Raw genomic sequence first — 26339 nt, forward strand, 5'->3', positions numbered from 1 at the left:
TAAAATAAATCAGTAAAATCAATAGGCCTCTAGCCAGACTAAGACCCAAAAAAAAGGACACGAATTACTAATATCAGAAATGAAAAAAAGAGATATCACTACTGATCCTATGAGCATTAGAACATTAATAAAGGGATACTATGAATAACTCCATGCCCACAGATTTGATAATCACTTAGCATCCCAGTCTGAGGTGTTTGCACTTGGATTATTTCATTGATGACTGGAAGTCACCCAAGATATCTGTCCCAAGACAATGAAAATATCTGCCCAAAGAAAAATTCCCTGATTCCACTGTTAGCCATTAGACATGTATTTCAGGTGATTTTAGAATAGGTATTCTGTCCCTGCTTCCAGCCATCAAGGGTTCTGAAACATTGAGGTCCAGACCCAGAATGGTCCAATCCAGCCAGTATGGAGTGAATCCTGGTGGTGAGTAAACACTCAGTACTCAGACAGAGGAACATTCTGAATCCTGAATGATTCAGGAATTCTCAGTGGGAATTCTGTCTCACTGAGCTCCTGGCTCTAGGAGAGGGACTGACCTAGGCAAGACCTCTTCCAGATTTGACCTGGACGAACTGGTTGTCAAGGCTGGGTGAGAATTTACAACTTCTAATAGATGGATTAGCTCTTGTTTAATGGAGACAATATCACTGGTCTAGGGGTAAGAAATTGGGGAGCTTCAAACTTCATGTATCTTTTCCTGGAATAAACTACCCTCATAAGGCAAAGAACTGCTTTTTGCATATGACACTGGATGGAGGACTAGCATTGAGTGTGGGCACAATGGTGTTGCTGCCAGGGACCCAAAGAGGATGGGCCATGGGTCAGGGTGCAGGAAGAGTGAGGAAACTCTCTCGACATCTTTCTCAGAGGGGACACCTCTGAGAAAGCGGAGTTGGATCCTTCAAGGCCATGGGACCCTTGTAGAAAAGACAGGTGAGATGAGTACAAAACGGAGTCTTCAGGGATGCTTTAAAAAGCTGAATTGTTGGTGCCATGGAAATGGAAAATCATCATTAGTCACTAATGCAAGTTTGGAAATGGTGTGTGACCCCTGGTTAAGAGCCAGTTAGCAGTGAAGCAGCTTCTCAAATCCTATACTCACATTCCATCTGTGTTTAAGAAGGTTTTAGGGCATAAACCTTCTGGGAAATCCCTATGGAGAAAGACCATCACCTAGAGTCACACTACATTCGTGTCTGCTCACTAAGTCCCTCACAGGGATTCTGTGGAAATCTAGGATGAGACCCGCATATCCAGGCTCCAGGACTCTTCAGAAGCCACAGAGCATGGATTTCTCCCATGACTGTCAGACACTGTCAGCCCACGCGGTGGACCCAGCAGCTGGACATCCTAGAAGCACTGCAGCCTGTGCCATGCCCCACGCCATGCAGCTTCTCATCAGCAAGCTTCTGAGGGAAGGGCCTGGGGGCTGCCCAGCAGGAACTTTTCCAAATCCAACTGGAAGACGTGCCCCCACCTACATGTTTTCAATCAAGAAAAGCCAGAAGCATATGGGGAAATGTAAAAGAAACTCGAGTGTCTGAACTTTTGAGAGGAAATAACCTCAGCGCAGAAGATAGGCAGGAAAATCATCAGTCATGAGGCGTTTTTACCCCAATGATGCCCTTCCCACTGGGCTTTCTTATTGCGTCAGTATTACCATCCCTTCCTTTACCCCCACTCTTAGACCCACTGTTTTAGTGTCTTCCTGTAGTATACGCACTAAGATTGTTCCACAGTAAAAGACAGGTAGACCAACACCCGGGGTCAGTAAAGGCTGGGGTGCCTCCCATTAATCAAGGTGCAATGGCCTTTTAAGACCACCTGGGAACTGGAGAGAAAACAGATGGAAGACCCATGAGAGAATCGAGGAAAAATAAATGAGTCATTCCCTGACCACAGGTGACTTTGAAATTAGCCCCTCACACACACACATAAACACACACACACACACATAAACACACATAAACACAAACACACACACACACCACTCACCACCCTTCTGTACTTTACTAAGGAGTCTAAAGTTACTGTCCTGAACTTTTCACTGGAACAGAAGAGTGTCCCATGACAGTTTAAGTGGCATCTCTGAATGGGAGGACACTTCTGTAACTGACATCCTGAGTATTTTTGTGGGCACAGTGACAGTGAGGAAGAAAAAGCTGCAAGAGGAGTGGGGGCGAGAGAGCAAAACCCAAGACTTTAAGCTCTGGAGACTCGGCATCGGAAAGAAGAAACTTTCGAAGCTCCTTTAAGAGCAGTGTGTTTTAGGGAATTCCCTGGTGGTCCAGTGGTTAGGACTCGGTGCTCTCACTGCCAAAGGCCCAGGTTCAACCCCTGGTTGGGGAAGTAAAATCCCACAAGCCAAGAGGCGCGGCCAAAAAGAAAAAAAAGAAAGAACAATGTGTTTTGTTTTATTTTATTGTTTTATTATATATATATATTTCTAACATCTTTATTGGAGTATAACTGCTTTACAATGGTGTGTTAGTTTCTGCTTTATAACAAAGTGAATCAGTTATACATATACATATATCCCCATATCCCCTCCCTCTTGCATCTCCCTCCCTCTCAACCCTCCCTATCCCACCTCTCTAGATGGTCACAAAGCACCGGGCTGATCTCCCTGTGCGATGCAGCTGCTTCCCACTAGCTATCTATTTTACATTTGGTAGTGGATATATGTCCATGCTACTCTCTCACTTCGTCCCAGCTTAACCTTCCCCCTCCCTGTATCAAGTTCATTCTCTACGTCTGCATCTTTATTCCTGTCCAATCCCTAGGTTCACCAGAACCTTTTTTTTTTTTTTTTAGATTGCATATATAGAACAATGTGTTTTAAACAGAAACAGACTCATAGATACAGAGAACAAAACAGGTTGTTGCTAGAGGGGAGGGGGTTGTGGGGATGAATGAAAGAGGTGAGGGAGACTGATGGTGACTAGACTTAACGTGGTGATCATCTTGTAATGTATAGAAATATTGAATCACCATATCGTGCACCTGGAGCTAACGATTATACTTCAATAAAGAAATTAAAATTAGAAAAAGCTTTATTGAGGTATAATTGACACAGTAAGCTGCATATATTTAAGTTGTACAATTTAAGGTTTGACATACGCAAATACCCATGAAACTATCACCTTAATCAAGATAGTGAACACAACCATCTTCCCCCAAGTTTCCTCATGCCTCATTATAATCCCTCCCTGCAGCCTCTCCTGCCCACCCCCCTTCCAGGGCAATACCTAAACTGCTTTCTGTCACTATAGATAGTTTGCATTTTCTAGAGTTTTACATAAATGCAATCATACACTATGTACTCTTTCACGTCTGGCTTTTTTCAGTCAGCATAATTATTTTGAGTATGTTTTCACGTGCATCAATAGTTCCTTCCTTATACTGCTGAGCAGTTTTCCACTGTACGGCTACAGCAAAATTAGTTTATCTATTCACCCTGTTTATGGACACTTGGGTTGTTTCCAGTTTTTGCAAATAAACCTGCTATAAGAAATGTTTAAAAAGAAAGAAAGAACAGTGTAGTTTCTTCTGACAAGTTGGTCAAGGGCTTATTCAAAGTTTGCAAGTCCTGCCATCTCTCTCTGACACCAGCTGGCATCCTGCAGTACAATTCTGCTGATAACCCCTGGCGTCAGAGTCAGGCTCCACAGGCCAAAGGACACAGTCCCGGCAAGACTGCTCTCACTTCAGACCCCAGCCACACTTCAGGGGGTCCCCAGGCCACCCACACTTCTGACCAACTGGCTACACACACATCCAGAAGGCTTAGTCTGGTCTGCTATAACAAAAATGCCATAAACTGGGTGTCTTAAACAAAAACACTTATTTCTCACAGCTCTGAAGGCTGAAGTCCAAGAAGCAGGCGCTGGCGGGTTCAGTGTCTGGTAAGGAACTGCTTCCTTGTTGAGAGACAGCTGTCTTCTTGCTGTGTCCTGACATGACAGAAGGGGTGAGGGAGCTCTCTGGGGTCTCACGTATAAGGGCACTAACCCCTTTCATGAGGGCGTCACCCTCTAATCACCTCCAATACCACCACACTGGGGGTGAGGTTTCAACATATGAATTGGGCGGCAGCACCAACCTCCGGTCTATAGCACGTGACATCCCTCAGCTTCAGTGTAAGTGTTACTCGAATTCACAGAGCTCAGGAAATCGCTATACTTATGATTACAGTTTCATCGTAAAGGATACAGATCGGGCTTCCCTGGTGGCGCAGTGGTTGAGAGTCCGCCTGCCGATGCAGGGGACACGGCTTCGTGCCCCGGTCCAGGAAGATGCCACGTGCCGCGGAGCGGCTGGGCCCGTGAGCCATGGCCGCTGAGCCTGCGCGTCCGGAGCCTGTGCTCCGCAACGGGAGAGGCCACAACAGTGAGAGGCCCGCGTACCGCAAAAAAAAAAAAAAAAAAAAGATACAGATCAAGACTGCCCAAATGAAGAGACATACGGAGTGAGGTTCAGAAGGGACACCAACCCAGAGCTCCTGTCCCTCTCCCTGTGGAATCGGGGTGTTCAGTGGAGCTGAAACCATGCACCTCAGATTGGGACTTGAACCCACATGCCGGGACTCAAACCCGGGCAAAACCCACCGTCTTCCAACTGAGATCACACACCTGGTTTCAGGACTTAATGAAGCTCAGGTTCTTGATGTCTCATGGCAGAAAGAATTCAGTGAGAGACAAAGTGATAGGTAAGAAGTGGATTTATTTAGAAACACACTACACAGACAGAGTGTGGGCCATCTCAGAAGCTGAGAGCAGCCCCAGGGTATGGGGTTCTCAGTTTTTATAGGGGTGGGTGATTTCATAGGCTAATGAGTGGGAGGAGTATTCCAGCTATTTCAGGAAGGGGTGGGGATTTCCAGGAATTGGGCCACCGCCCACTTTTTGATCCTTATGGTGGGCCTTGGAACTGTCATGGCGCCTGTGGCTGTGTCATTTAGCTTGCTGATGTGTTACAAAGAGCGTATACTGGGCTTCCCTGGTGGCGCAGTGGTTAAGAATCCGCCTGCCAATGCAGGGGACATGGGTTCGAGCCCTGGTCCAGGAAGATCCCACATGCCACGCAGCAACTAAGCCCGTGCGCCACAACTACTGAGGCTGAGCTCTAGAGCCCACGAGCCACAGCTACTGAGCCCACGTGCCACAACTATTGAAGCCCGTGCACCTAGAGCCCATGCTACACAACAAGAGAAGCCACCATAATGAGAAGCCCACGCACCGCAACGAAGAGTAGCCCCTGCTCGCCGCAACTAGAGAAAGTCTGCGCGCAGCAACAAAGACCCAACGCAGCCAAAAATAACAATAAATAAGATAAATACATTTAAAAAGAAGAAGAGTGTATACTAAGCCACAACGTCTAGTGGAAGTCGACTTGTCCTCCAGCTTGGACTCATTTGCTTCTAATCAGTTTATGTCATGTCCTCGGGCTATGTCATTCTTTCAAAGGTTGTGCCCTGCCCCCTTCCCTCCTGTTTCAGATCTTCCGGGGTGCCCAGCTTTTATCAGGCACGACTGATTGAATCACTGACCACATATTTCAACTCGATTTCCAGCCCCTCCCCCCTCCTGGGGGTGAGGCTGGCTCAGGGAGACCAACCCTCTAATCTCACGCCTGGTCTCTCTGCCGACCAGCCCCGATCCTGGGTCATCTCACTTCTTAGCATAAATTCAGGTGTGATCCAAGGGGCTCATGAATAGTAAGGACGCTCCTATTACTGGGGAAATTCCAAGGATTTAGTATCTCCCCAGCAGGAACAAGAGACAACAGCCAGTCAAATTATTATTCAACAACCTCAAATCCACACCAACCACAACTCCTACCTCTCTTCAAACAAGGATAAGATCCGTGAACAGGGCCCACTGCTGGCTGGTTTTTGTTTCATTTTTTAAACTTTTTATTATAGAAATTTTCAAACAGAGGTAACAATAGAAGGCATAATACAATGAACCCTCCCACTTCCATCACTGTTTCCCTGATTACCCCATTGTGGTTTATTTACCTTTTCACTCATACCCCTCCCCTTCCTCCCCACCCCCATCCTGATGCAAAGCCCAGAAGGACATCTTATCTGGCTGAGATTTCTGCATTGAAAGCTTCCTGAGTGGCTGCCACACCCATGACAGACTCAAATGGGCTATAGTTCTGCTGAAATCTCAGCCCCCAGGCATCTGGGTGGGGGGCAGCCAGAGGCCCTTGGACACCTCATTTGCTGACTCCAGCATGACAGATAAGTAACACTTTCTACACACACTGCAATGTGTGAAACAATACCACACACAGCTTTATTGCATTCAAAGCTGCTAAGGCATGTCAGCGGGCCTTGGCTCTGGTATTTCTCGTGGGTTTCAGAAGATCTGTGTCTAAAGCCCTTATTATCTCTGAAAGAATCAACTCTTAAAAATATAAACTCAAGAATATAAGCTTAAATACTCCTAATTATTTAAAATCAATACAGTGGAGCAGAACAAGGTAAGAAATAATGTATCAGTATTATGTATAGATCACAGACCCATTTCAGAGTAATTATAACAGGAGAACCAATCAATCAGCCCTTGAATAATAACAAACACTTGACCCTGACCTTTCGTTTATCACACCAGAGTGACTGAGACAGCCCCTGATACCTAGGTTGGGAGAGCGTTTTTTATGTCTGTGTATCTGGGAAGTTCTGACCCTTCCCCCAGGGTACCAGGGGCATCTAAGGAGGCACCTCCTCCATAATGGGATGTCAAGAGCGGTGAGTGGAGTCATCTGACTTACTTTGCAAAACGGGAAGTCAGATGAACACAAAATTTCCCCCAACTCTAGGACGCTAGTGTCGGGCACCGGCCCCGCAAGTCAAGGGAGGGGACGTAAAGTCTCACCACTGGAAACAGAATGGTTCGGAATGCCCCTCAGTTCACGCAAAGAACCCACACAGGGCTCACCTTGGGTTACCTGCTTGCCTCTCATCAACACAGGGGCTCATGCTTCCCTCTCCTGAGCTGGATGATCGATCATCAGATAACAGCCCTCTTGGCTGCCCTCATTTCTGCAGAAGAGCCCAAGCAGGACCCATGGTTTAATCTTCGGCATTCTCCTCTAAACCCAGCTGTTTCCCGAGGATAAACTGGCTTCTAACAAGGCGTCTGTTTCAGGAGATCAATGAAGATGCTTTGGACCATCTCCAAAAGCAGAGAAGAATCAACAAAGAACTTTTCTTCCCAGGAGCAAAGAAAGCAAACTTTTAAAAACCACATTTCAGCTATTGCAGGGGGATCTTCCCTACAAAGATGATTTCTCTCCCAAGGAAGTGGAAGTTCTTGTTGGGAGGTGACACAGATGAACACATCTGTCAGAAATATCAAGTGCTCTGGGCCTGACTAGAGTGCCCTGGGGGCCCAGCACAAGGCTCCAGAAGCACTAACTTGTCAAACATTCATATGGAAGGGGCTGGGGTCCCTGTCTCCAGTGGTATTATTATCCTTTTCATACCACAAGGAGCCTGACCTCAGCTCTCCTCTTGGCAAAGCCCAGAGCAGGACACATTTCACCACAAGAGGTTACATTTCTCTCACTTTGGGGATCAGAACTTACATCCTGACAATATCAGGATATAAGGAGCTTGGGAAATTCCAGGAATCCGTTCGCTCCCGCCCTGAGTGGACTGGGGTTATTTTCACTGCAGGAAAAATAGCTCCTTGGGCTTAAGCCTGGCAGCTTCTTTCGTCCCTGGTCCTTAAGTCTTCCTGACCCTTTGCCTGGTCAATTCCTACATCTGGAATTGGCTCAAACGAGGAGGAAAGTAGAAAGGGCTAGGGCTGGTGACAGGCCTCTAACTCACACAAGGACCAGTGCCGGGTTGAACAGGAATGTTGCTGTTTCCCATGGATCTGCTAGAAGGCCCTTCTGGCCACAGGTAGTCAGCCCAGCAGGTGACCTAGTATGGTCCCTGAGGTAGCCACACCTGGCCTGTCTGCCTGACAGCGGGCTTAGCTGAACGTTCAACTGTGCTGGCCACGGTGGTATCTCCACCAGCCAGTGCAGGATCTCACAATCCTGGGGAACAGAGGCTATCACTGAGGAGGGTGATCAGTAAGAAGGCAAGAGGCTCCAGTCAGAAGAAAACCTCCAACTGTGAACGCAGTCAGGGTCCCTCTTGCCTGGTGAAGAGCCTTGCCCCAAAGCCTGGGCTAGGGGAAGAAGGCTCCGTAGTTGCAACCAAGGCATCTCTGCTGAGATGCCTTTCATAATACATGAGAGTGGGAGGGGTTTCTAGCCACATGGGACCTGGGTCACCTTGACCCTGAATCACAAATCCAAAACAGGCTGATTCAGATTATGGTTTGAAATCTTAGACTGAAAAGGGTCCTGTTGGACTAAACATTTTAAAACCATGGATGGGGTGTTGAGGTCCAAGACAGAAAGGGAAACAGTGGAGGAAAAGGACATACTTCTTTGGGAAACTCTGGTCTGGGTGGAGACCTGTTGTGCACAGCTTCCCTCAAGCACAGAAAATAACCAGAGGTCTAAGCATTCACCCCAACTCCCACATGTAGGTAATGGAGGGTGAGTAATAATGAAATTCAATGACTTTGGATTTTTTAAAAAAATCTGTAGAGTTAAGTAGCTCTGTAGAGAATCATCAAAACTCCAAGATTTGAAGGCTACCCCAGACAGCAGAGAGGCAGACACCAGAGGCCTAAGGAAGAACCCACAGTGGCTATAGATTATGTCCAAGAGCAGAGGGGCACTAAGGATTTCACTCCGCAAAGCCACACCCGGCCACCGGGCAGCCTGGAGATCTACCAGAACAAGGGGAGGGGGTCATCCTGCCTGATGGGCAGCAGAAGGCAGAAAGGCTTCCTCACCCATAACGCAATCACCCCATCCCTTTCCCTGGCCAAACCCATCCTCTTAGCCCATCTCCCTATCCTCCCACCCTCACCAGCTCCCCTCCCATCCTTTCAGCCCTTGCGGACTCTCAGGAACCTCCCTGAGAGCTCCACCTACATACAGCATTTTCACTAGAGTCCCGGGCACTGCACAGGCAGTCAGCCCAAGCGTCCACAGTCCGCCTACTTGGAGGAGCAGATGGAGAGCGTGGCGCCTGTGGTGAACAGCCAGAAGGCCGGGTACAGAGCTTCAGCAAAGTCCACCTTGTACTTATACAACAAGTGGACCCTGTCAGCCACGGCGAAGAAGATGACAAAGCCGTGGTCGCAGTTGAGAAGCACGCCCACTCGCGAGGCCTTCGTGCAGGGCAGGGTTTTCTGCACGTCGTTGTGCCAGGCAGAAATCTTGGTATTGAACCACTCCACGCACCAGGAGGCACTGTTGCGGCCAAGCCGGCTCTCGGGGCCCTGCCGGTCCATGCTGCCGTAGCAGACGCCCACCCCACAGAAGTTGTTCTTCTGCAGCTCCACCTCCCAGTAGTGGATCCCCTTCTTGTAGCAGTGCAGGCCCAACACCTGGGAGCAGTATGTGAACCTCTGGGGATGTGGTCGGTAGTTTTGGGATGTCTCAGCCACAGAAGCTACGGTGTAGTTCTCGGACAGAGTCACCTTGTTGTGGGCAGTGTTGTAGTCCAGGACGACTTTAACAGTATCTAAGGGAGCACCAAGGAGTCAGTTACAAGGAGCCCAAAGTGCTCTCACTTTCAATCCTTTTCCTAACCGGTCATATTTATTCATTTGTTTCATCCGTCCATCCATTCTGTCTAGCCAGGCGGACATTTGTCCATCTCTCTATCCATCAATCCAGCCATCTGTGCGTCTATTAGTCACCCATCTCTCTGTCTATTCCTCTATTTAAGACCATTTATTGAGCCCCTGGCTTATGCCAGATTCTATGCAGGATGTACAACCATGAACCAGACATGGTGCCTGGCCTCGTGGAGTTCACACTCCCACAAGCAAGGCAAGCCCGTCAGTAATGACAACACTACGGGCCCTGCACTCTGCTAAAGGGCAGGCACACTGCTGGAGGGACACAGCCACGGGGCAACGGCTAAAGGGTGGGGAGAGCACAGGGGAACACTTCACAGGTGGGCTAGAATTGGAGCTGGCGACAGGAAGGGGAGGAGAATTAAACAGAGGAGAGCAGAGGAGGGAGAAAGGCTATGCTCGGCAGAGGGGACAGTGAAGGCAAACGTGGAGTCACGAGGACGGTGGACAGGTGCTGGGACCAGGGAAGGCTGGGCAGCTGGGAGCACAGAGGCCACAGCAGGAGGAGAGGGACACATGGAGCCACAAGTAGAGAGCTAAGCGGTCTAGACTCGAATCGGTTGCAACAGGGAACCAATCAAGGTCTGTAAGCACACCCATGACCTGAATATACTTCTTGGCTGGGACACGAGCGTGGCCTCCCCGCCCTTCCTGCCACACTTCCGGCCAGTTCTGGCAAGTCCGAAGACTGAGCAGAGATGAGTGCTGTCCCCACCCTCCACCTCCTCCCCAGGACACACCCATCTCTGCCCCTCTGCTCACAGGGAACCCTGGACCAGTGGGAGACAGCAGGCAGAGAAGGACAATCCCTAGCTTGGGAATTCAGGACTGGGGTTACCTGCCACTCCCTGGCTCGGGGGCTCAGGGAAGGATACTTTGCTCTGGTTTTCCCCCAGGGCAAAATGAATGGCCTGGGAAAATGTCCTCTAAGATCCTAAGTCCCTAGAACTCACTTCCTCTGCTTACATGGCTGTATCACAGAGCGCAGGGGGCCCCACAAATGGGGGGCGGTGGGGGGAGGTTCTCGGGCCGGCATCCACTGCTCCCCACCAAGCCTGCTGTGGCTGTGGGGAAAGGAGGGCCAGAGCGCACTTCGCAGAGAGAGGTTATGGCCACTGCGTGGAAGTGAGCACAAGTGGAGGATGCTCTGTGGGTGAAGCTACGGGCGGGTGGCCCCTAGGCTGGCCTGGAGGAAGGAACTCCCACCACTTCTGGGCTGGAAGCCAGAAGGGAGCAAGTAAGGATGTGACAGAGTAGAGCACAGTGGGTCCTCTAGGGGAGAGGCTGACCAAGCTAGACAGAGGCAAGGGTAAAGCAAGCCAGCAGCTACTCACACTCCAGGAGCTCAGGCCTGGACTTGGCTAGGAAGGTCTCCAGCACCTTGGTCTTGAGAGACACTGGGGTCGACGGTCTGGTGGGGACTTTGGCCTCAGCTGGATGAAGAAGAGAGAGATGTTTTCAGAACAAACTCAGAGTGGGCAGCCCACTGCCCATGGCCCACCAGAACTCACCCTCCTGGCCAGTTTGTTTGAGATCCACTAAATGTTCTGGGGCTCCAAAGGTGGGAAGCTTGCTGGCTGAGGCAATGTTTGGGGCTGAGGGAGGAAACGTATGAGTTGGAGACATGACAGGGTGACCTGATGGCCTATACTCCCTGCCACGCTGATTCTCAAGAGCTGCTTCCACAGACACACACCTGGACAGCCACGGCGACACAAATGAGTCCAGACAGGGCAACACTCATCCTATTGCTCTTATGCATTTACACTTGCCGCCTCCAAGCCCAGGCCTGGCTGCCAGCACGGGACACAGTCACAGAGCCCAGACCCCCAAACCCCATGGCTCAGCTTTCCCTGCTGGCATTCAGTTCTACACTCAGGCACTCAAGAAACAAAAAGATGCAGAAATGCATAACTTACGAGGTTTCTTGGGTTTCTTTTCTTCTTCTGAAAAAGAAAATTTTCAGAATTAACATATTTTAAACACAATGACACTTTCAAAACCCCATAATGGCAACCAGTGCACTAATGTGACCCATACAAATAAAGCTAGGATGTTTTAAACTTGAAATATATAAGGGGTCAACAGGCAAATCAATCTACGGTGATAGAAACCTGAATCATGGTTTTGGTAGGGAGGGGGCTCACTAATAAGCAGCATGAACGAATTTCCTGGAATAATGGAAATCTTTATCCTGATTTGGGTAATGGTCACACAGATGTGTACATTTGTCAAAATTAATCTAACTGTACTTTTAAGATCTGGGCATTTTACTGTAGTATGAAATTATATCTCCACAGAAGAAAACATGCAAAAACAAACACAAAAAAAGACCCACATAGGGAGCCAGCCAAAAAAACGTGCTTGCCAAGTACCACGATGGTCTTTAGAAAGTACCACGAGTGTGTGCCTGTGGGAACTGAGTTTAGTTAAAACACCCGTCCGCAAAGCGTGGTCCCCAAACCAGTAGCATCAGCATCACCTGGGAAGCTGTAGGGATGCAAATTCTCAGACCCACCCAGACCAGCTGAAACTGAGAGTCTGGGGGTGGGGCTCAGAAGTCTGTCTCTCACAAGCCCCTGGGATTGCGATGAGGGCTCAAGTTTGAGCAGGCTAGAAGATTTCAGGTTCCCTTTCTGCCACCTTCCCCACCACTGAAACGATAAAGGGGGTTTTGGATCTCATCCCTGCCTGCCTGTAGGATCCTGTCCCTTCCAGACCAGCCCTGCTCTCTCCCCACCAGACCCTCCCTGGTCCCACATGCCCCACTGGCTCCCCGTTCCTCCCGCTTCAGAGCCGTATTTCTCGGGAGTCATTCTCACTCTTCCCATCTCCCCCCTGCTCCTCTCCTGCCCACTGCCACTGGACCAGCATCTTGGCAGGACTCCGGGCTATGACCTTGGCCTCAGGCAAAGGGCCCCCTCCCCAGTCATCACGATTCTTAAGAGCCTCATCCACAGTGATGAGCCTACCCCTTCCTTGCCTGTTTCCCCGCCTCAGCCCCCCACAGCTCACTCACGTGAAGAGCGGGGCTTATGAAGTGGGGCAGCGGGAAGGAGGCTTTCAGGAGCTGTGCCTTGAGAAGGCCGCAGGTTTACAGTACCTCCCTCTTCACACGAGGTGCCCTTCCACGTTTTCAGGCTCCGCTGATGGCTCCCTCCTCACCTGTCCCAGGCATCCCAGTCCCCGACCCCATTCCACTCAGGAACTGGTACCACACATTTGTCTGCCAAAGACAACCACTAAACACCAACACCAAGCAAACAACAACAAAAACCAGCCCGGAGTTCTCTCATCCCAACCACCCAATGCGGGGCAGCCCTCCTCCGTCCTCACTGACTTTTTGGCCAGCAGTTCGGTGACATATGCCCGTCCTTTAGAGAGCTTTCACCATCAGTGTCCCATGTGAACCTCACACAATAATCCCATGAGGTGGACATCATTATGGTCCAAATTTGACAGATGAGGAAACTGAGGACCATTCTTCACCCCAGCCCCATCTCAACAGGGTGATTTCGCCCCCAAGGGGGAGCAGAAATTGATTCTTAGGAGGTGAAGGGGAGAGAAGGATGGAAAAAACTTGTTCTTTTTATGTATAAAAGCACAGTATATAAACAGATATATCATATGTGCGGTATTAAAATTTCATGGATGGGGGTGATTAGGAAAAAAATTTCTAAAAGGGCCTGAGAGGTAAGAGCAAAGGAGGGCAACAGGGAAAAAAGGTTGAAGAGCTCTGTGATGGCAGAAACACATCCCAACCTGAGGCTGAACGGCACTGGGCTACGGTGAGGCTCAGCCTCTGCTCAGGGGGTCACCCCAAATGCCAGAACTCGGGCATCGTAAGTATTTCTCAAGACAAGCCAGCTTCGGTCATCTTGCTGTTCCAGGCAGTCAGAACATCCAGTGCTGATGGCCGGTCCTCCCGCGTGCGCCAGCAGGGCTCCTGCAACAGTCCTGCCACCTCCCCTCAGTGGGGTCAGACAGCACTTGCCTCCAGGTGCGCCCGGGCCCCGCGGAGCCTGGGATGGGCTGTGCCCCACGGACAGGAGCCGTGACGCCTGCCAGTGCCTCAGCCCGAGCACCGCCTGCCACAGTCGCTGCGGCCCCAGGGACAGAGGTGGGGTTACTTTACTTACTTGGGGCCTTCTTCACAGGCCGTACGGGTTTCGGCATGTGCAGCAGGTCATGTCCTCCAGGGCCCCCTGTGCAAAAGAAGAAGAGGGTAGTCTATGCGGCTCTTCCAAACCAAGCCTAGGAGCCAGCCCCGCAGTCGGCAGGCGGGGAGAGGGCTTACAAAGTTGATTTCCGCTGACCTTCCCCATCCGATCATTTACAAGCACTAGAAACAAGATAACTGAAAGACAAATTCGGTGTGTTCCCTCTTTTCTCTGCCTTAAAATGCAGCCAGGGTGCAGTCTTTCCTCCACCAGCACCCAGCTCCATGACCTCTGAACCGTCTGTGAGCTTTGGTTTCTTCCAACGTATGACGGGGATGACTCTCCTCGCTCGTGGTGGTGAGATCAAGATGTCTGGCATGTTGTGGTAGCTCCTTTCCCTCTGGTTCCTCTCACCCCTCCGTCCCCAGACCAGTGATCACTGACATAGCAGGAAAACAAATATGCAGGGCTAATCCATCAATGGCTTTCCCCTCTGTGCCGGGTGCTGGGGAGAGTGTTGGATGAAAACAGACCCAGCCCCTGCCCTCACTGATCACAGTCTGGTGGGGGGGACACACGGGAATGGCAAGGAAGAGTAAAATGACAGATGCGCTAAGGGCCCCAAAGGATGATAAGGACCCGGCGACCTGGTCTGAGGAGCAGGAGTGGGTGGCAACAGGGGAGGTTTGCTGAGAAATGGAATGTTTCAACTGACCTCTGAAGGGTGACAGGAGTCACCTGGTGAAGATGTTGGAGTCTGAGCCCTCTAGGCAGTGGGGGAGCATGTACAAAGGCCCTGTGGCAGGAAGCTTAACATTTTTTTTTTTTTTTAAGCTTAACATATTTGAAGAATTGTAGAGTGTAGAGGGATGTATGGGAGGAGGGGGTAACTTCAGGGCTAAAGAGACAGACGGGGCCTGACCAGGCAGGGGTTGACAGCCAGGGTCAAGAGTCTGGTCTGCAATCTAAAAGCAATGGGAAGTCTCTGAACAGGAGGCCGGGGAGAAGGTGTCAAGAAATCAGATTTGCGTCCTGAAAAGCTCTCTCCAGCTGCAACAGGAGTGGATGCAGAGGGACTCATTAGGAAGCTGCCACGGGTGATTGCAATGGTGACTGGTGGCTGGCAGTGAAATCAGCTGACTGAAGCACGAGATATTTAAGAAGCAAAATCTGACAATGGGTTGGATATAAGTGGAAGGGCAGGGGGTATCAAGGAGGAATTCCATGTTTCTCTGACTCCCAAACTAGCCACTTCCCTACCAAATAACACTGACAACCCAGAATCCATTCAACCCACCTGAGCCAACCTCAGACTCACAAAAAAAAAGCCTATCTAGAAAGACCCTTCATAATATCCAGCCCCCAAAAATATTTTAGGAAGGACAGCTACAATCTCAGGATGAGGCAGAAACTCCCCACTACCTCCTAGATGGAGGGCAAATGTTTTATAACCCCCGAAACTCAAGCCCCAATGCTCCAGTTCAAGATTTCTCTCCCACCCCAAAACACTGAGGGGACACATCCCATTTCAGAGGTCCCAGTGGAAAGCATAGGAGGTTGCTAATAGTTACCTGGCATGATGAGCTCCTCGGGCTTCTTGTCCTGGAACTGTTTGAGGTACTGCTTCAGCTCATTTTTGAGCTCAGAGGTGCCCTGACAGACACCCTTTATCAGCTCGTGATTCAGCTCCACCTTGGGGACATAGACTGGCTTCGTTGTGATTCCTTGCAGTTTTGCTGCTTTCTGCAACAAGCCAGGGGGTTAGTTCAGGCAGCTCTGGTGAAGCCAGGGCCTGGGCTCAGGCCTCACGAACCCCAGAAGGAGCTTCCCTGTGCCCATGGGCACCAAGTCTAGTCAGCCTCTCAAATTAGAGCCAGAGGTCACTGGGGGTTAAAGTGCCACTTCAAGACACAGCGATCTGGAGCTGGAAGGGCCCTCAGAGGTCCCTCACCTTACAAACGGGAAAACTGAAGTCAAAAATGACAAGTGTCTTGCCAGGGCCTCTGCCAATTCGTGGCAGGGACAAAGCTGGGACCCAGAGCTCCTGACCCCCACGGACAATGCTGTTTCCACCCCTCCAGCTGTGGCTGAAGAAGTACAGGAGACTCATCACCATCTCCATCCCGCAAGGACCAGCTCTGAACACATGTCCTGAAAATAGACAGGAATGCCTGGAAGGCTGCAGGATTCAGCCACAGGAGGTTCCAGACCTGGAGACCAGATCATGTCATACAGTATCCAGAGGGCCAGATGTGGACTCGGAATCCTCCTGTAAGAGCTCAAGGCGGCTAGGCCAACAAACAGGGATGAGCACATGAGATGAAACTTAATGCCATCCAGCCTAGGTGTGGCCAGAAGACCCTGAACAGAGAAGAGAAGGTTGCCAGGCACTCCTGTCCCTCCTCAGGACCTGAACATGGAATCTGGGCCTTGGACGTGTCAAAGCAGCACGTCACCCAATCAACGGGCCACCCCAGAACATCTGCCACGTGCCAGACACTCCGCCGTGCACTGGACATGCTAGGAGGATGAAGGGCCCCGCCCGAAAAGAGCTGACAGCGTTTTGCTTTTTTTCTTTTTTTTTTGGCCACGCTGTGCGGCATGTGGGATCTTAGCTCCCTGACCAGGGATTGAACCCACACCCCCTGCGTTGGGAGCACGGAGTCTTAACCACTGGACCACCAGGGAGGTCCCCTGACAGCCTTTTAAACAGACATGAAAACAAGCACATCTAAAACAACGTTGTTGAGGGCAAGAGCAGAGGCAGGTAACATGCCCCGGATTGCCAGCAATGGCAGCATAACGGGATCTGAGGACAAAGGACAGGGTTTACTAGGCAGAGGCCAGCCACGGCATTCCCTCCCAATGCCCGGTGCATCTGAGGAGTGCTCTGCTGTGGTTAGAGCACAGGGCACGGGCAGGGGGTGGCTGGCAAAGGCAGGCTGGTCACCAAGGTCCTGTGGGAATGTGAAATCAGAAAGGGCGGGGAGCGGTGCCTGTGCTTTAGAGAGACACTTCCAGGGGCTGTGCAGAGGCAGGATGGAGGGAAGCGGTGGAGGCCTATGCAGTAGACAGCATGCTAAGATGGCCCCCAAGACTCCTGCCTGCCCCGGGTACACATCCTACACATCCTCTCCTCCTGAGTATAAGCGTGACACTGAGTATGAAAGGATATTACTCCATGGTTAGGTTACAGTACATGGGAAAACTGAAGGAATACTGAGATGTAATTAAGATCCCGAATCTGTTGGTTTTGAGTTAATCAAAAAGATGATTCTCCCAGGTGGGCCTCACTTAATCAGGGAAGAGTCCTTAAAAAAGGAACTGGGCTTTCAGGGAGGGAGAAATTCTCTGCCGGTTTTGAAGAAGCCGGCTGCCAACTCGAAAGAGGGCCACACAGCGAGGAATCACAGCAGCCTCTGGGAACTGCGGGTGGCCCCTGCTGACAGCCAGCAAGGACGTGGGGACCCCAGTCCTGCACCACAAGGGACTGAATTCTGCCAACAAGAACGTGAGCTTGGAAGACAACCTTGAGCTCCAAAGGGAATGAAGCCTGGTAAGACCTCAGCCATGCCCTGAGCCACAGAGTGTGAGATAGATGTTCTTCTAAGCCACTCAGTTTGTGGTAAGTTGTCATGAAATGTAGAAAACTAACACAGCATGTGTCTCAGGGATGCTTCCCGTGACCTCATACAGCCTCAGCTCCTCGAGGGCCCCAACGCACCCACAGTCAACACCATGACACTAGGCAGAAAGAGTATTCAATGCCCTCATCTTGACCCACCTCCAGAAACTCATACTCGTCCCCCTTAGTCAGGGCAAGTTCAATCTCTTCCTTCAGGGTCTGGATCTCACTCTTCTTCTTGAGGAGGATCTGATAAATGTTGTCGAACTTGCTGTTGACCCTCTTCTCCTCTTCCTTTATCTTTCGTGTGGAGCTGGCCTCTGAGGCATCAATGAGAGCCTTCATTTCCATGTATTCTTGTCTAAGCTGGTCCATCTTCCTGTGTGCAACCTCCTGAGAAGCCAAAACAAGAGGGCATCCATCAGACTGGCAAAAAAGCTAAGCCTGAGACACGGAGCGCCAGGAGCTCTTACCTGTACTTCCTGGGAATACAAAGGGATGCAACCACTTTGGAGAGCAAAATCTGGTGTATTTGAAGGTGCTCATACCCTTTGACCCAGCAACTCAATCTAGGAATATACTCTAGAAAAAATCTGGGGACTTCCCTGGTGGCACAGTGGATAAGACCCCATGCTCCCAATGCAAGGGGCCTGCGTGCAATCCCTGGTCAGGGAACTAGATCCCACATGCATGCTGGAACTAAGAGTTCTCATGCCACCACTAAGAAGCCCGCGAACCGCAAGTAAGGAGCCCACGTACCGTAACTAAGGAGCTGGCGAGCCACAACTAAGGAGTCCTGGAGCCGCAACTAAGGAGCCCACCTGCAGCCACTAAGACCCCACGCAACCAAGTAAATAAATAAAGAAAAAAATCTCAGAACCTGCCCAAGAGACACACAAGAATGCTCTAAGCAGCACTGTTTGAATTAGCAAAACCCTGGAAACAACCTGAATGTCTATCAATAGAAGACGGAAAATATTCACAGGATGGAATATTAAACAGTAATAAGGGAAAAACAACTTGTAGAAGAAGACATACAGTATGATGCTCCTTACATAAAGGTTAGAAACAAACAGAATGGTAGTATCTATTGTCAAAGGAATACATACATACATATTACAAGTATAAAGAAACACACGGGAATGGATAAATTCAGGATAGTGGTTACTTCTGGAAGAGAGGAAGGGGGATATAAAAAGGGAGAAGCAAAGCAGGGGCTTCACCTTCCATGGCGATATTTTATTTCTTAAGCTGGAAAGCAGTTCATGAGTAATTTTTTAAAGGGTATGAAGCTGCTCTAGAAAATTTCCTCTAGAACTGCGCTATCTAATACCATAGCTACTTGCTACACATAGCTACAGAGCATTTGAACTATGGCTAGTCCAAGTTAAGATGTGCTATAAGTGTAAAATAAAAGGAATTTGAAATATCTCATTTATACTGATTAAAATAATATTTTGGATATACTGAGTTAAATAAAATATATTATTAAAATTAATTTCATGTGTTATTCAAATTAGAGTTATATACAGTATAAGGCTCACTTTATATTTCTAGGGGACAGCACTGCTCTAGAAGCTGCAGTTTCGCTTTACATGTTGGGAAACCTCAATAGCTCAGAATCAAACGTGACAGAAACACACATAAGAGGGACAGGAAGATTGGAACTCAATTATTTCTTTTTCTTTCTTTTTTGGCCACACTGCGCGGCATATGGCATCTTAGTTCCCCGCCCGGGGATTGAACCCGTGCCCCCTGCAGTGGAAGCACGGAGTCTTAACCACTGGACCACCAGGGAAGTCCCAGGAATTCAATTATTTCTTTAACCCTGCCACCTCCAATGTGACTACCAATGTCCCTGAGTATTCATCCTCCTTCTGCTCCCGTCTATAAGAGAACACCCCTGGAGTTTAGACCGGCACGTGGCTGCCCAGCCACAGACTACATTTCCCAGCATCCCCTGCAGCTGGGCTTGGTCATGTGACTAAGCTGCTCACAACAGGCGCAAAAGTGATAATGGCAACACTCTCCTTCCCCCTTCTCACAGGCTACAGCAAAGATGTAATGGTGACCCAGCTGCAACCACAGAGATGAGGAAGGGCAATAAAAAGGAAAGATCCTGAACTCTGAAGGATCACATGGAGCAGAGCCATCCCAGTAGCCTGGGTTGCTCAGGTCCCACTAGCCTGGGTTCCTCACCTGAACTTTCGCAGGGAGCAAAATAAACGGCTATCTTATTTAAACCTCTGATTTTGAGGGGTATCTCTGTTACAGCAGTTTAGCCTGCCCCCCCACTGATACAGGTATTTTCATGTGCATCCTTTCATTTAAGCCTCATAACTCACCTCTGGAAAGAAGCTGTGATTGCTTCAAAACTAAGGCTCAGAGATCTGCCAACACAGGCTAGTATTCTAACCCAGATTTCATCTAATTAAGCCACAGCTGTGGCAATAAAACTGAATGCTGTAGCTCTAGACCAGGATGCTTAAAAATCAAATCTTCTTTCAATATAAAAGCACTGTAACCTTATAAAAACTGTAAAAAAACTAGAGGGAAAGAAATATCCCTAATTCTACCACTCCAACACTTGCACTACTATTCCTTTATGATATTTCCTTCCAGTCTTTTTTCCTATACTTCCTGTAATGGGTTGAATGGCAGCCCCCCAAAAGATATGTCCACGTTTCAGAACTTACTTAGAAAATGAGTCTTTGCAGATGTAATTAGGGTAGGAATCTTGAGATGAGATCATCCTGGATTACCCAGGTGAGCTCTAATCCAATAGCAAGTGTCCTTATTAGAGACAAAAGAGGAGAAGACGGAGGAGGCCATGTGAAGATAGGGGCAGAGATTGGAGTGATGCAGCCACAAGCCAAGGAATGCCTGAGCCACAAGAGGCTGGAAGAGGCAAGGAAGGATTCTTCGCCAGAACCTTCGGAAAGAGTGTGGCCCTGTCGACACTTTGAATTTGGACTTCTGGCCTCCAGAACTGTGGGAGACCACATTTCTGTTGTTGTAAGCCAAGTCTGCAGTAACTTGTTACAGTCGCTCTAGAAACAAATACACTTTTTAAAAATAAATAGATGCAACTTTTACTTCCTGTTTTTCTCCCCCTTAAATCATAACCACTTTTTATATTACTATATTTTAACCCTAATTTTTAATGGCTGGGCTTGTAGGTAGGCTTTGAGTCTGTGAAGGATCTCTCTGGGCACATAGCTTTTTGCATGTGCTGCAAGGCTGAAGTTGAATTCTGACACTGTGAGTGAACCTGACACAAGCCTTGTCCTCCCCAGAGGTGAAGGGAGGCTCCAGGGCCACGCTGGTGGCGGGGAGCCCTGTCTCTCACCCGCACGTCCTGCTGCCTGGCTCTCACGTCCTCCAGTGCTCTCGACGCCCCGTTGATCTGACTGTACGTGACAGTCAGTTTATGCCTCAACTTGTTCTGCGGAGAAAACAAACCGAGTGAGAAAATACCCCATCCAGCCCCCCACCAGCACCCAACACCAGCGACTGCCCTCAAGTCTATCCCACAGGTGTTTCCACCACCCCAAGTCTCACCTGCTTGTAGCTTTTTTTTTATTAAGTTTGTTTTTTTTGATGTGATGTGGACCATTTTTAAAGTCTTTATTGAATTTGTTACAATATTGCTTCTGTTTTATGTTTTGGTTTTTTGGCCACGAGGCATGTGGGATCTTAGCTCCCTGACCAGGGATCAAACCCGCACCCTCTGTACTGAAAGGTGAAGTCTTAACCACTGGACAGCCCGGAAAGTCCCTGCTTGTAGCTTTTTGAAGCATTCTCATATTTACTGCCTCCCTTCATCCTTTCAGGGGAAGTGGACAGTAAAGAAGTTACAAGGATAGGATTTGGAGCCAGACAGACAAGACTCAATACCCAGCTCTTCAGCTGCCTCTCACTTGTTTCTTTGGCCATGAAATAGATATCAACGCAACTGTTCCCACCCCGCGGGGCTAGTAGGAGAATTAACTGAAGCAGTGTTAAGTCCTCAGCATAGTCAGGACAAATGGCCTTAGTAAACTTCAGCTTGGATTCTTATGAGCTTCTTCACTAGCACCCATTTTATAGATGATGAAACTGAGGCAAAGAGGACAGCAAGGTGGTCAAGCTCACACAGACAGAACGAGCTGGGGCAGCTGCTTCAGAAAGTGGCAGGCGGGGTTGTACAAACCAAGCCTCCCACTGCAAACAACCAGAAAAGCAGACAAAATATTGGGGGAGGGGGATCTATTAAAAACCAATGGGGGGAAAAAAAAAAAAAACCAATGGGGAGGTAAGAAAGGAGGGAAGGATTATGTAATTAAGATCCAGAAGAAGGAAACCCAGAGAGATAAGCCTGGCATCGGGGGTTGTTCTCCCAGAGCCATCTGCCAGTTCCGGAAGACAGCTGGGAGGGCCTCTGTCAGCCTCGGAGAGGCAGGTGGACAAAGATCAGAGTCCAAGGCTCACTTGATAAGCCCCACAGGCAGCGACCTCCAAGGGCTAAACCCTAGGATAGGGACGAACCAGCAGTAAACCAGCCATCGACAGTTCAGTCCCTGAAACTGAACTAAGGTGATTCAGAATTGCTAGGCCCCTAGCCTTCAGATACAAAGGTAAATTATGCACAGCGGAAGCTAATATCACCCAAGGCCTCTTAGTATTGCCATAAATTTTCATAATCAATATCCAATTTCACCCTACTCAGGTGAAATGTTGGGGCATAGAAATGGGTAGGAGAATCACCACCACCACTACCATAATGGGAGCTAGTGTTTATCATGTACTTACTCCAAGCCGGGCATTGTTCTAGTGCTTTCCATGTATTAACTATGTAAAGCTAAAAGCAACGCTAGGAGGTAGAGGGTTATCCCCCCTTTACAGATGAGGTCACTGAAGCACAGAATAATTAAATGGCTTGCCCTAGGTCACATCGCCATTAACTAGTGTTACAAGATCCTGGTGTTACAATTACAGACTTGTGTCCAAACTGAGCACACAGGAAAATTCTAGAAAAAAATGTATGTCCCCTAACTGGCTCAACAATACCCTGGCCCTCCCTTCCTCTTCCCTGCCTCTCCCACTCCACCACTGACCTTGACTCTGGATTTGAACAACCCAGAGAGAGTCACATGTAAAGGCTAGAAGCAGAGACCAAGGCCACACTAACTCAACCCCAAAAGCCCAAGTCATTGATAGCGTTTCAGATGTGACCTCTGTGACAATGCCCTTTGACCTGGTCTCTAACAGTGGCCAAGACGAACTGTGGGCCAAAGGCAGAAGGCCAGGCCCGGGCAGATCTGGCCTCACAGGTCTCAGAGCTGGAAGAGACCTCAGAATACCTGGGGGCTGCCAAATGTTTCACCTCCAAGACTCACTCTTAGTAGTACACCCCTGAACCCTGTATTCTGAAAGATTTTACTCACCATTAATCAAATGCATACAACAGTCCCCTGATGGTAGAGAGGGGCCCAAAGGGCTATAGATGACAAAAGGAAAGCCACCCAAGGACTTTGACAGCAGCAACAATCCCCTAATCAAGGGGAGAGAACTTTTCGAAGTTCTGAGGATCCCTTCACAGACTGGGGACTTGGGTCCTCCACGTGGGAGGCACCGGAGTCCTGAGTCCACCCCACACCAGTGACCGGGCCAAGCTGGGCTGGCTCTGCCACCAGTACTGACCAGCAGCAGGGCTGGAAAAGGAGACAGGTTAAAGGACTGAGAAAGCCAGGACAACGAGGGGAAGGGGAGAGATGGCAGGAAAGCCTCGTTAAAAGGATTAAAAAGCCCAGTGTGTATGGCATACAAATAATCTGGGCGCAGACTCCAGCTCCAGGTCCTGGAGGCTGAGAGGGAGCTGGGGCTCCAGACCAGGCGGAAATGGGTCCTTCTGCCCCTACTTGCCTTCAGCCTCCTGGATAAGAACTTCTAGAAGGGTCTTTCGATAGGAGCCAGGCTGCCCCAGTCCTCGGAGCCATGCATTCTGAGGCAAAGAAGAGCTGGGCAGCCTAACACCCTCCACGCAGCAAACTCTCCTCGGGGAATTTCTGAGTAACAGAAATGATAGTGGCACTTCTACGGAGCATTAGCGGACTGTAAAATGCCATTTATGGAACACCTCATTTAATCTTCCCAATAACCTTCTGAGATAGGTACTATTATTGTGCCCCTTTTTTGAGTTCCTAGCTAGGAAGCAGAGCCAGAATTCAAACCCAGATCTCAACATCCAGCTCTGGTCAGAGCCTGTGTCAACCAGCTTGACCCTGGGGCCTGCCTAGGAGGCACTTCCCACACAATTCATCCCTTCGGAGCCTCCTGGTCACCCTTGGAGGTGGGGAGGGAATGCTATTAATCCCATTTTATGGATGAAGATAAGGTTCAGAGAACTCAGTGTCTTGCCCTGAACCACAGCGGATGCGGGGCAGAGCAGGGCTCCAGCCTCCGCAGGCCAGGCAGGTTCCTTCCTGCAACAGGTAGAGACCCAGGTAGTCTGGGCCTGAGATGGTGGTACCTCCAAAGTCAACTGTCAGGCACTGCCTGAGGTCTGACTTCTGGGACTCAGGGAGGAAGTACACAGAAACCCTGCTCAGACTGGAGAAGCAGGCCTGGCCAGGGAGGAGCCGTGCCCGGACGGGAGCAAAGCCTTCACCCTGGCCCTGGCGCCACTGCAAACCTCCCACAGGCCTCATGTCTCCTTTGATGATACGAGGACAGCCCTTGTTCTCCCTGACAGCACTGCCAGAGTGAAAGGAAATCAGGCTTCACTCTGGAGCTCAGACTGATACAATGAAAGGTAGTTAGACTACACCTTTTCAGCCTCTGCCTGGAGTCCACAGGGGGAAATTATGATCCCCAAACCACTGAAATCATCACAGACCCAGAAGGCCCCTTAGGAATGAATCCACCCAGTCCCACCTCCTCACTTTACTGATGAGGGCCAGTCCTGTGCTTTAAAGTGGCACAGGAAGTATATAGGGCGCTATGGAGCAGGAGCTTGGCTGTGCATCCTATCCAGGGATTCCTGGGACTCTTCCCACCCTCCCACCCATAACCGTCCTCCCTGGTCGCTGGAAGTCTCTGGCTCACCAAAGGCTTTTTCTCACATGACCTCAGGAATGTCCTATGCTCTGAACTCTGTGGACTTGGCTTTGAGGCTGGTCCTTAGGGAGAAACAGCAAATGTGGAGTCAAACCAGCTGGGGGCCCAATGCCCACTTGGCCACTTGGGTTAGCTCAGGTTAAATTAACTTCTCTGAACCTCCATTTCCTCAGCTGTAAATAACTAATTATACCCACCTCCCGGGTGCTACCCGGATTTATTGAGAGAACAGAGGTAACCTCTAGCGCTCATATCTGATGTTCAAAACCCTGTACTAAACATGTCAGACAAGTGCTAGGCTTAAGGCAAGCAATGTCCCTCCGTATAATGGGTGAGAGGGGTGGGGGCAGAGAAGGTGGACCAGGAATGATCCAGAAGGGCTGTATGTTCTCCCAGCCCCTTTCTACCTGGACCCTGGGGATGCCCCTGCCCTGATCTCAGGCCCAGCGAGGCCCATCCCCCGCACCCAGGTGATCCAAGTAGGCCAAGATGCCCACAGTGGTGCCCTCTGCACAACCCAGCAGGCCCAGGCTGCCCCTCTGGGCCCTCATCCGCCAACCCCTACCTCCAGGTCAGTGCTGGCCTGACTCAGGGACGCAGGCGAGCAGGTCTTGTGCTCCACCACGCAGATGTGGCAGATACACTCGCCGTGCTCAGGGCAGAAGTAGTCCCGCAGCCGGTTGTGCTGGGGGCACTTGCGGCGCATCAGGTCACGGATGGGCGGCTGCAGCGGGTGGTCCCGGAAGGCGGGGCTGTCGAGATGCGGCCGCAGGTGCTCCTGGCAGAAGGAGGCCGTGCACACCAGGCACGTCTTGACGGCGGTCGCCTGCAGGCAGTGGTCGCAAGACACCTGGCCGGCCGGGTTGGAGGAGGCGGCGGCCCGGGTGGGCGGCGTCCAGTCGTCGGGGAGCTCGGGATGGACCTGCTCGGCCTGCAGGAACTGCTCCACCACCGCACACAACACCGTGTTCTTGTGCAGCTGTGGCCGCGTCTGGAAGCCGGTGCGGCACTGCGGGCATAGGTACGGCGGGCCCTGGACGGCCCACGTCTGGTCCAGGCACGACCCGCAGAAGTTGTGGCCGCAGGGCGTGGTGACCGGCCCCTTGAAGGGCTCCAGACAGATGGAGCACGACAGCTCCTCGGCCAGGGGGCACAGCTCCGCCATGGCGCTCCTGGGGGAACCCGACGGGACGCGCTGGAACCGCGGCAGCGACTGCTGCACTACCGCCCGGAGGCCGCCAAGGAAACGAAACTGATCTGTGGGAGGGGCGGTACCCGGGCCTTTCGGGAAGTCACGTGGGGCAGGCCGCGCGGGGCCCCCGGGGTTGCTGACGTGGGAGTTGCGACGTTCGTACCCCGGTGGTTTCCGGGGGTTGGGTGCGGGGCGCTGGGCTCGGGGTTTCAGACGAGCCTCTCGACCACCAGGGGGTTCTTGCGGCCACTCTGCGGATGAGGAAACTGACGCCTCGCGTGGTGAACCCCGGATCCCGGGAGTGAGGGGACTACTGCACAGAAGCCCCTGCAGCAGGTATCTTCCTTCGGAGAACTCATCCGGACAGGAGTTGTCCGCACCGCCCCCGCGAGCGAGGCTGTCTTATCAGGACAGGGTCTTAAAAAAATAACTGCAGGAACAGTAAACGACTGACTGCCTTTTTTTTTTTTTTTTTTTTTTTTAAATCCTTCCTCTCTCTTCCCTGGTCCTGGGCGCTGGCGTATCGGCTT

General features: G+C 50.3%; 1 protein-coding gene across 1 annotated transcript; it reads right to left on the reverse strand.

Moving 5' to 3' along the window:
* Window positions 1-3044: 3044 nt before the first annotated feature.
* Window positions 3045-25872, reverse strand: TRIM25 (tripartite motif containing 25). The gene is made up of 9 exons (XM_032615883.1): window positions 25183-25872; window positions 20869-20964; window positions 17679-17912; window positions 15466-15637; window positions 13874-13939; window positions 11654-11680; window positions 11246-11329; window positions 11069-11167; window positions 3045-9616 (listed from the first exon to the last, which is right to left on the reverse strand). The coding sequence occupies exons 1-9, from the start codon at window positions 25780-25782 to the stop codon at window positions 9087-9089; spliced, it is 1908 nt and encodes a 635-aa protein (XP_032471774.1). The 5' UTR covers window positions 25783-25872; the 3' UTR covers window positions 3045-9086.
* Window positions 25873-26339: the final 467 nt, after the last annotated feature.

This window comes from Phocoena sinus, chromosome 20 (genome assembly GCF_008692025.1).
Source record: "Phocoena sinus isolate mPhoSin1 chromosome 20, mPhoSin1.pri, whole genome shotgun sequence".
In the NCBI taxonomy this organism is placed as follows: domain Eukaryota; kingdom Metazoa; phylum Chordata; class Mammalia; order Artiodactyla; family Phocoenidae; genus Phocoena; species Phocoena sinus.

Coding starts and splice junctions, on each gene's coding strand:
- TRIM25 (XM_032615883.1), bottom strand. CDS start 25,782: ATGGCGGAGCTGTGCCCCCTGGCCGAGGAGCTGTCGTGCTCCATCTGT. Junction 11,681..13,873: donor GCCTGTGAAGAAGGCCCCAA/GTAAGTAAAGTA, acceptor TTTCTTTTTCAG/AAGAAGAAAAGAAACCCAAG. Junction 9,617..11,068: donor CAGGCCTGAGCTCCTGGAGT/GTGAGTAGCTGC, acceptor GTGCTCCCTTAG/ATACTGTTAAAGTCGTCCTG.